Below are 10,492 nucleotides of genomic sequence, written 5' to 3' on the forward strand. Positions count from 1 at the left end.
ATGGCTGGAAACCAAACCTCCTTCCTACCTTGGTCTGATCTCTTGGCAAGTTTCCTTGCTAGTCCCAGCTTTGCTCCCACTTACTTGTGGAGGAATCCAAAAACAGGAGTTATTTTTAAAAAGGGTAGGGCAGAAAGAAGGATTGGAAAGGCACTCTCAGATGCTGGAAGGATCATGAGGAAGAGGGTTCTGGTTAGTTACATCACCCAGAGCTTCAGATTTTTAATAAATATTGATTGATGGATGGAAGTCAAAGTGAAAGCCAAGGAAAGATCTACACATGTTCAGAGATTTTGAGTTAGAAATGCTCTCTTTCCAGCTCTTCCCAAAAGGAAATCACATGGGGAATGCAAAGTAGTGATTAAGGAACTAAACAGGCCACAGCGTTCTCTGGGGCCTTCTAAGTTCCCAGGCCAGACCTGCTGCCTGCTTGCTGAGATGAGCACATGCTCCCAGCCACAGCTTCCCTTCTCCTGACATCTTTCTGCCAGATGGTCCTTCTTGAATTCTAGAGGTGCTTGGCCCTCCTGGTTCCTGCAACCTGAGCCGAGAGAACTTTGATCCACCAATTTCCCCCTCCCTCCACCCCTCTAGGGAGCAAGGCCTGGCGCCTGGACAGCAAGGAGAAGCTAGGCGATGACCTTGGGCACTCTAAGAAGGCCTCCCCTGCCCGCCTCTGTGTGCTTGAAGTAGAGCATGAGTGCTAGTGCTGAGGGTCCCCGAGAGCCTTCTCTCGCCTGGCCAGCTAGCAGGCACAAACCCATGTTTTTCACCATTTACTGGGTGAACAGAGCTCCCCAGTGGATCTTGAATCTCCCTGTAGGGTTATCCCCAGTAGCTTTTAATTCTAATCCAGCAAATCCAGAATCTCAGCAAATTACAAACGTTGTGTAAACATAATCAGGGTGTGGATCCAATCCACTAGTAATTGTTAATAGAAAGAAAAAAGGAAAAGAAAAAAAACTGAAAAGGTCTAAAAAAGAAAAAAAATCAATTCTGCAGGGCCTATGCCTCCGGGATTTGCTTTCTTGGGGACCCTCCCAGCGCGTTCCTCCAGCCCACCCTGCCGCCCCGCTCCCGGCGGTGATTTTGTCTGAGGCCTGGGGACTCTGGGACTTGGCCGCTGCAGCTGAGGCCTACGGGGTGCCTGCCTGCCAGAGTGCCGAAGGGCCTTGCGAGCCTTCCTTCCGCTCTTCCGCGGCCTCCGCAGGATTCCAGAAAAAGCGCTCCGGGTCGGCGAAAGGGGGCCCTGCCGCCTGCCTCCAAACTCTGTCCCAACACTGGCGTCTCCCTTTCCCTGGACGCCCTGTTAGTCTGACCCTGAGTTCCAGTTTGGGGCTTGGAAGACATTCTGCCCGCCCCTCTCGCCATGGTCCTCAAAGGACACCCCAATTCCAGGAGCAGGACTCCCAGCCTAGGGCCTCTGGAGCGGCGGCGGGAGCTGCGCTGCCAGGGCTGAACCAGCCCCGCAGAGTCGAGGTATTTGAACTCAGTCCCAGCGGCGTTTTGGGGAAGTGTGCATAGAAAATTTTATATAATATAATCTATATACACACATATACATATTTGGTCGACAAATGTTAAGCAAATGTGTCTGATGTTTTTGTTGAAACCGTTAGCATCCTAGTTAGTATTGGTAGGACTGGTTGACATCATTACACGAATGACAAGTGGATAATGTTAAGGGAGTGCCTGATCCCACCCGAGAACACGGCACAATGTAAGCGGAGACGTCCGATTGCGTCTCCGAGGAGAGCCCATCTCTGATCTCTCTTCCCTGTCGCTACCTACTGGTCACTAACCAGACGGACTGACGGCACCCCAGGGACAAGATCCCAAAGGCGATCTTCCTCGACTGACTGGAATCGCTGGTTCTCCAGGGGAAGCAGCATGTCCTGGGGGTGTCAGAAGCCCCTGGCCTCTTACCCAGACCTTTGTCGCGAAGGGCAGTTCGGTCAGTGTCCGGACGAAAAGAAACGTTAGATTCAACTGTAAATGAGGGTAGAGAATGAGGGAGAGGCTAGGGTCTGGTCCAGGTCTGAGCAGGCTCGGGGAGATTGGAGGAGGCTGACCCGGCTGCGGGGACAAACCCAGCGGTGCCTCGCTCGGCGTGCAGGGAAGGGAGGGCCCCTCGGCCCTTTTACCCCAGCTCATCCAGCAGGACGTCTGGGGAAGACCTCTCTGTGCGGTGAAGTCGCGTCCATTCGAGCGAGCGGGTGGCACTGCCACGTGTGGCGCTCAGCTGGGGCTCGCGGAGGCTGCGGTGTTGGAAATCCCCGCGGAAGGCATCCGTTTCAGAGCTCGCACTCGGTGCGGGCTCACCCGGGTGCGCCTCCGCCTCTCACCAGCATCCCGCTAGCCCTGCCGCGCGGCTCGCACCGGCCCAGACGCGGACAGATGTTTACTGCTTAGAGCCCCGACCGCGGGGGAGACGGAGCGACCCGCGCGGCACACAGCGCGGCGCTGGCGGGGCTTTGGGCTCCCGGTCGGGGGTGCTAGCGGGCAGGGGGGGGAGGGCGAGGGGATGGAAATAGGGGGGGAGTGGGTGGACTAATGATGAAAAAGTCTCCTCCATCCCGGCTCCTTAATTAAATGCATGGAAAGAACCGAGGCGAGCACATCTGGTTTCAATCTGCAGCCCTTTGATGGCATCAAATGTTCTTTTCCCAGATCAGGGCTGGGAGTTCTGGGCTAACTATGGCCGTTTGGAGCCCAGAAACCATTTACACACACTCGGACCCTTCTTTCTCTCCAGTCGAGCCTCTCGGCTATAGAAGGGGAAAAAAGGAAAAAAGTCTAATAATCAAGCCAGTGGGAAAGTATGTATATGTGTGTATATATGTTTGAAGAACATAAAATGCCACAAATAAGCACTTAATATTTTACTTACTCGTCATATAGTAACTCATTTCTAATGAGACTATTAAAGCTGTTACCAAATTCCAGCAGGTCATGAAAAAAATCCCTCAGCACCTCTCTGTTCCTTGTCAAGTTAGGGCTCAGCAGACGGACGGCAGAGCATTGTCCGTAGACTGGGGGGTTCCTCTATCCTTCCCTGTCCTTCCTCCTACGCCCCCTCCCCCGCCCGCCCAGGTACCCGGGTAAGACCCTGAACTGCGCAGGACCCTAGCCCGGCCACTCGCTCCAGGAATGCCCCTGCCTCCTGCGCATCTGGGCAACGCGACCCTCCAGGCTTAGCGTTGTCGCCTGGGGAAGCGACCTTGGCCGCACCGAAGAGGTTACGAAATTGGCCAGGGTGGGGGGAGGAGGGAGCAATTATGCTACACTCCTCGAGTCCTTTCCTCCAGCTAAATAAATATGTAAATTTCCTACTGCCCTGGCCCCGGGATTCCTAGCGGCTCGAGACTCGAATCGATTCGGCGCCTTCTAGATCTCCCCTACCCTGCCTTTGGTTCGCAGAAGAAGCGTGGGAGAGCCTCCCATTATTATCGCTCCTGTTATTTTATTACATTATTTAATAGGCTGTCTCTACGGAGCAAAACGTAGCCTTAATTTGCTTGCTCTCTCCTTCGTTCTCTCTCAGACACTCCCCCACCCCCACCCCCCAAAACTGTTAGAACTGAAGGAAACGCTTAAAAAAAAAAAAAAAGGCGGAGAGAGAAGAAAATTTGATTGAGATAGTTGTGGATTTTTTCCAACAAGTTTCCCCGCAGCTGTTATCAAAACATGCAAATGAGATTTTCCAACAGGATCTTAAACAAATCTGGAGGAGTTAATGCCCAAGCAAAATAATCAGCCCGTTTGAAGTGACTGTGGGTTTCAGTTTGTCTTTTCTCCCCGTGATACTATTGCAGGGGAATGATAATTAGACCTTTACTTTAAAAATCCAAAGGGGCTCTCTTTCGCTCTCTCTTCCCTCCCTTTTTGCTCCCTCCTCCCTCTCTCGCTCCCTCCCTCTCTCTTTCTCTCTGGCTCAGATGTTGGCAAAGGGGGTTTTCTTAATCAGACTGTTTTTTGGTCCGAGGGAAAGGAGGAAGAAGGAGATTGTGATGGAGAAAGGGGGTCTGTAAAACGTCAGGCACCGCACAAAGGCTTTGCCACGTAATTACAGGCTCCTATTAAGTCGAGATCTGCCCTCCCAGGGGTCTCCAATTTTCTTGTATTCCCTACAAAGCCTCCTCTGCATGCCAGTTTGTGCCTTTTGAAGTGCCAGAGAGCTTCTTGATCCAACTGAGAAGGAAAAAGGAGCTCAGCAAGAAGAGGGGGAGAGAGAGAAGGAAAAGGGGGGAAACCCACCACCACCCTCCTTCGGACTCTTGAAGCCCTTTTTTTTTCCTTCTTACGAAAAGTAAAGTGAGAATCCTGCTCTCCAATACATCTGCAAGACATCACCCTCTCCTCCTGAAACTTTAGTCACTCCTGAGAATCCACAGGAGTGCGGAGAGGGGGAACACGTTTTCTTGAAGATGTTTTAAAGCTGGAACAAGCCTTCTTCTGTTGGTGCTTGAACTCTTGCCTGGGAATAACTTTTTTAACCTTGAAAAAAAAGAAACCACTTTGATTCTTCTCTCCCACCCCTTCTTCTCTCTTCTTCTGTTTGCCTAACTCCCCCGCCCTGCTGGCCTCCCCTTTCCTTTCTCCCCCTTATTATTATTTTTAGTGTGTGCGTGTGGACGCTTTTGGAGAGCTAGAAGGAATTTTTTTTCTCCTGACTTGAACATAGGGTGACTTTTTAATTTTATTTTTTGGTGTGGATTATCTCCTTGGACCGCGCCGGACTTGGCCTCAGGAAAGCAACCGAGGCTGTCGAAGGCTGTTGGTGCAGAACGCTCTGCTCTGCAGAAGGGGGTCCCCCGCCCTCTTTCCAATTTTTTTTTGTCCTTCCCCTCCTTCTCTCTCTCTCCCTCTCTCTCTTTCCACTCCCCCCTCTCTCTTCCCCACTCGGCTCCTCTCCCCCCTCGCGCCCACAGCGTTTGGTGTTGATTCGAGCGGGAAGAGGGGGGTGGGTGGGATCGGAGGGGGAGACCATGACCTCCAGCTACGGGCACGTTCTGGAGCGGCAACCGGCGCTGGGCGGCCGCTTGGACAGCCCGGGCAACCTCGACACCCTGCAGGCGAAAAAGAACTTCTCCGTCAGTCACCTGCTAGACCTGGAGGAAGCGGGGGACATGGTGGCGGCGCAGGCGGACGAGAGCGTGGGCGAGGCCGGCCGAAGCCTACTGGAGTCGCCGGGACTCACCAGCGGCAGCGACACCCCACAGCAGGACAGTGAGTGAGGGACGCATGCCTGCGGGAGTGTGTGTCCGGGACCGGGGGCCAGGGTCCCGGCTGGGCGCCTGGAGCCCGCCCGGACCAGGGGTAGAAAGTCGGGGGCGAGGAGAGGTGGTGGCAGTGGCCGGAGGAAGGGCCAGTCACAGACAGGGAAGGAAGGATGATGAAAGGAGGGATCTGCCGAGGGCGCAGCCCGGGCGGGAGCCGCAGGGAGGCCCCGAGGCCCTGAGGTCGGGGTTGGGGACTCTGCCCGCCGCGGGCTCTCGCCGAAGCCGACTGGGCTGCCCCTCAGTCCCGGGAGAGCACGGCTGCCAGGGCTTCCTGCATGCGGGGCAATCGGGCTGGCTGGGAAAGGGTCCCGGGGGGTGTAAAGTCGGGGAGCCTGCCTTGTTTGGGAAGGCAGCGGATTAACGATGCCGAGTTGGGTCGGGAGGGCTTCTCCCGGGTCGCGAGTGTGGGTTCGGGGGCAGGCGGGGCGGAGAGGCGGAGGGCACAGCACAGCAGCTAGACCGCGCGCCTCCCGCCGCACACCGTGCGCGGGCTCGGAAGGCCGGGGCGTGCGGGAGGCGCCGCGCTGGAGCTCCCAGCCCCAGCAGCCGAGCTGCTTTCTGTCCTCTGCTGTTGCCGCCCTCCACCTGCGGATGGGTTTGAGACCCCCGGCAGAATCAAAGGCCTGTGCCTCGGGAAGACTCGCGCGAAGCAAAGGGAGTGTCCTTTGGGGTGAAACCCGAGCTCCCGCCCCGCTCCGTCCCGCAAGAGAGAGATGCGCAGGGAAGCGCGGGCTCCAATGCCGAGCCTGGTGTCACGTTGGACTAGCTCTCCCTATTGGCCCTAGGACCTACAGAAAAGTCCACGCAGTCTCCCTTTCCCATCCTCTCCGACTGATATCGCGCCCCCATGGAAATCTCTTTTAGGCGTCGTTAACCGTGCCTAAAAGGAGACTCAAGTGTATCCACACGTTCTGGAGTCTGTAACAGACCTGTCACCTGAATCGTCCCAGGTGACACGGGGCTTGATACTTCCTCCTTGAGATTTCAAGAGTCCTCACTTGGCTGGAAGTTTTTTAAATGAGCCAAATTCTTTTCCATTTCATTATTTGTAGACTGTTATTTTGTCTTCAAATGTGGAACCTGTGGAAAGAGGAGACCCCACCGGCATGCCATCACTAAAAAAAAAAAAAAATGCTGATATCAGACTCTCGGGAAATAGATAGACAAAGCAAACAGGACCCAGAAACAGCTGGAAGCACTGCCCTGGCAAAGCTGTGGGAACCCAGCATACCTCAATGAAACAGGCGGCAAAGAGAGCCCCTCTCTGGGGCAGGCCGCCTGCCCCTTGCCCAGCTTCCGTGGTCCAGGCCTAGAATCCCCTCAGGGATTTTTTAGCCAAAATGAAACTGGTGTCAATCCACTTTAGGTATTCCCAGAGGCAGAGGGCCATGGGGAATTTAGACTGAGGGTAATTTGGCCTGGCCTGTCACTAGAGAAAGGCAGCCAGCTCTGAGGAATGAAGACCTGGTGTCCCCAAGTCCCGGGTAATGTCTGGGTACCTACGCAGAGGCCTCCTCGTTGAAGATATTGGTGCTTGGAGGGGGTGGGGGAGAGGGGGAATGTTCGTGCTGCACCCGCCGCCGTTCCCAGCATAAGTTAATTGTGTAGACACTTTGAACTCCAGGAAAATGCACGGCAAAATAATGTGATTGTTTTAAACGTTTCACTAGGGAAAATTTAAATATGCAAAGCATAGGGAGAATAGCGTTCCGAATCTCTAAGTGCCTATCACCCAGCCTCACTGATGGCTGCACCTTCTGCCCGTCGTTTTGCCGCGGTTAATTATTAATCGCAACATTTATCACTGTTCAGAGAAGTGGAGGCTGGACCCACAACAGAAAACAGGGTCGTAAAGAAACTGCTTCGTAAAAGACCAGGGTGGGGCGGGAGAGACCAGCCAGTGTTGCTTTAAGCCTAGAACAAGCAGAGGGATGTGAAAAGCAGGCCCAAGGCCGGTGGCCACAGCAAGCCCGGCCCGCGCCGGCCCGCATGGGCGCGGGATACTACAGGGCTGGAGGGATGCCGACCATTCCTGCCCTTTGGCTCCGAGGAGACGCCTCGAGAAGGGAGCTCCGGTTCGTGGTGGCCTTCTAGTGTGAATGGAAGGAGACTGGGCTGTGGAGGCCGACTAGGCTTCACCCTCGAAGCTGAGGCGGAGGTGGCCCGCAGTGGCGGAGAGGCGGTCTGGGGTTGTCTACTGTGAGACCCAGGCCTGGCCTGGCTAAGGTTGCACCGTGCACATGGAGTCCACTGTGGTGCTCGAGGACACAAAAAGAGCAGGGGTCGAAATTGAGGACCGTGTGTCCCGAGGGAAGGGATGACGAAACCTCCAGGTACCTGCCCGATGCATTCTTGAGCACACATATCTCCAAGTTTCAAGGAGTAAGGAGGTCTGGTGGGGAGTGGGCCCGGAAAGGAAAGTGAGGTTAGGATACCCGCCAGGAAGAGGATGCTTAAGGAAGGATGGTCGACAGACAGTTCAGAAAGAGGTAGCAGAAATGCAGACCGAGGTGATGGGGACAAAGTGACGGACGCTTGGGTTTCTGAAAGTAGCAGAGAAACACAATAGGCCTTGCTTTCTTGAGATGGCTGGGGCCTATTCTTCTAACAAATAGTTGTTGCTTTTAGAAACAATGTTTCCTCAACCTCCTCACTCATCTCTGAGATGAGAATAGGGAGGTCTGGTAAGTGGGGCAATAGTGTCCAGGAAGACCCTTGTCCTTAGTCCTTGGGTCCCCCAACAACGGTTGCCAAGGAAGCTGTTGTGAGCTACTTGAGTGAGGACCAGTGGGCCCTACTGGGCTTCCAGTCTGCAGGGGACAGTGAGGCTCAGACTGAATCAGCGACAGGAGGAGTTTTCAGTCTTCAGAGCTAACCTGGGGCTCCAAGCCCAAAAGGGACAGAGAACCACACCAAGAATCAGGTGCCCCTTGCAGCCTGCTGGGGGTCTACCCCAGAAGGAGAAACTGTAACCTCATTTGGAAGAGATGGGAAACACGTAAAAAACATGGTTTACTCTTCCAGCTATATAGAAACACATCCTCCCTAACTTTTCTTTCCAGTTGAAATTGGTAAAACAGGTTCCATCTACACTAATACTGCGAATTTTCCAGTTACCACCTGGGTGGACCTTAGCATGGTCCGAAGCAAGAGCTTCTCACTGATCTCCCTCACTCCTCACCACAATTCTGTTTCCCCCTTGGTTAATGTTCATTCCACTTTCCTCTCTGTAGAATGATCCCTTTTCCCTTTTACTGATTTTCCCAGCCCAGTAAGTGTCTCAAAATTCTGGATTCAGATGCCTTAAGTGTTTAAAAGAAACGGTTCTCTAACAGTTAGGAATCCGGTGGCTAATGGGGAAGTGTGGAGTGTGAAGGGGGTAGAACAGGGGAAGCCAGGGATAGAAAAGAGGAACAGGTCATGAAAATAGGCAGACCTGCTCCTAGGACGAAGGTGCATCCCGCTGTCATTTCTTAATCTGAACTTCTGCAAACTCTTAAAAAAAAAAAAAAAAAGCGCCTCCCTTCCACGTTCCCAACCTCTAAATTAGTGAAACCAGATTGTCCTAATAAGACCTTTTGTTGGAAACACATGTAGTCATAAAAAGGTAGACGGAAAGTCAATTAGACACGCGTGCACACACGCACACACTCCCAAGCCGGGGCTAAGTGTGCACCGGGGCGCAGCTGGGCCCCGGGCCTCGGCGGGATGCAAATGCAGAACAGGGGCGCGGGAAATCGATTTGTCACAAAGGGAGAGGTGTAAACGCGGCGCGATGGACTTGCCCGCCCCATGCTCCCGCCACCCTCTGCCGGCGGCCGAGCTCCGCTAACTGGCCCCCGCCAGAGGTAAGCCCAGGAGATCAGGAACATTCTCTAGGTGCTCCCAAGTTGGAATACACATCAGAATATCAATTTCCCTGGAGTTTCGGCATGTGTAACACCTAGCGCGCTAGGAATTTCTGCAGCACCAGCCTGGGGCCCTGGAGCCAGTGCTGGCAGTCTGAATTTGGGCCTCAATTATCTGGATTCGAGGGGGAGCCAACGAAATATATCATTTTAAGGGTAGCCTAGAAGTTTTTTCTCTTTATAGGAGGCAGTGAAATCCAGGATCAAGGTAGGTTACTGAGTCCCCACGGTCGCATGTCAAGTTCAGAGAAGAGGTGGTAAATCGTGTTTATCTTACAGGCAGGAGCAGGGCTCTGGATGACCTCCTCTTAATATTTTGGACAAATGGACAGTCTGGTCCCTCCCACACGCCTGGGTAGAAGGGCAGCTTGGAGTGTAAAGGTCAGGGAGCTGGGCCTGTATAGTCTGAGGTCCCAGGCCGCCAGTACTACTGGGGCTCCAGATCGCCCCACTCTAGAAGACAGTAGCCCCTGCCTCCCCCGTTCATTTCTCTGGTGGAGCCCTTTCCAAGACTCCGGAGTGCCTCTTCTGCACCTTAGGTGTCAGGGGCTTTAAGGGTCCCCCACATGCTTAGGTCAGAACACAGCAGCTTCAGGCGGGCAGCCGTGGATCACACGGGGCCCTGCAGTTCCTTCCTCTTCCCAGGGGCATCATTTTAGATTTTACAGCAGGAGAGAATAAATCATCTCCAAGCCAACAAGATGTCACACAGACCCCTCCCCTGCAAAAAAAAAAAAAAAAAAAAACCAGCAACTTCAGAACCAACGATACCTTCCAACCCCACTGGCTCCGATCTGCTCTGATCCAAGTTTTGAACGGTGCTCCCAGCCAGCAGCCACCTCCGAGACCCCTTTTCACTTTTTATGGTATCTGTAGATTTTCAACTAGAGGTCCATTTGATTTTTATTTTAAAAGATGTGTTTCTTTTACAATTCCTCTCCTATAATACCCTGTTTACCTGCTCCCTCCTTCAGCAGGGCCCGCCACCAGCTCCTGGAGAACTCAGCTCCTTCACCAGGGGCGCGGGGACTCGGGGACAGGGATGTTGCAAATCTTTGCGGCCCCTGCGGGCACGGCGATTCCCGCGTGCCTCCTGTTCCTGGGGGTGCCAGCTTTCAACGGTTCCGAGAAAATCTATTTATTTTTTATTCTTTGAGAGATGGAGTTAGAAGAAGCCATAGGAAGTACTTTTTTTTTTAATCGGGAGAGTAGTGTTTATAGTGAAGGAGATAAGGCTCGCGTTTTGCTTATTCTATTTTTATTTTTATTTTATTTTTTGCAGGGGGTGGAAGAGTTTCTTGG

At 53.5% G+C, this 10,492-nt stretch overlaps 1 protein-coding gene across 3 annotated transcripts in view; it reads left to right on the plus strand.

The window, feature by feature from the left end:
* Positions 1-3,344: 3,344 nt before the first annotated feature.
* Positions 3,345-10,492, plus strand: part of PRRX1 (paired related homeobox 1) — an 82,314-nt gene continuing 75,166 nt past the window's right edge. For all 3 annotated transcript variants that reach the window (XM_057315761.1, XM_026509396.4, XM_026509397.4), the window contains exon 1: positions 3,345-5,229. In XM_057315761.1, the coding sequence (XP_057171744.1) occupies positions 4,989-5,229 (241 nt within the window). In that variant the 5' untranslated portion in view covers positions 3,345-4,988. The remainder of the gene's footprint in view (positions 5,230-10,492) is intronic.

This window comes from Ursus arctos, unplaced genomic scaffold (assembly GCF_023065955.2).
Source record: "Ursus arctos isolate Adak ecotype North America unplaced genomic scaffold, UrsArc2.0 scaffold_2, whole genome shotgun sequence".
Taxonomy (NCBI): Eukaryota; Metazoa; Chordata; class Mammalia; order Carnivora; family Ursidae; genus Ursus; species Ursus arctos.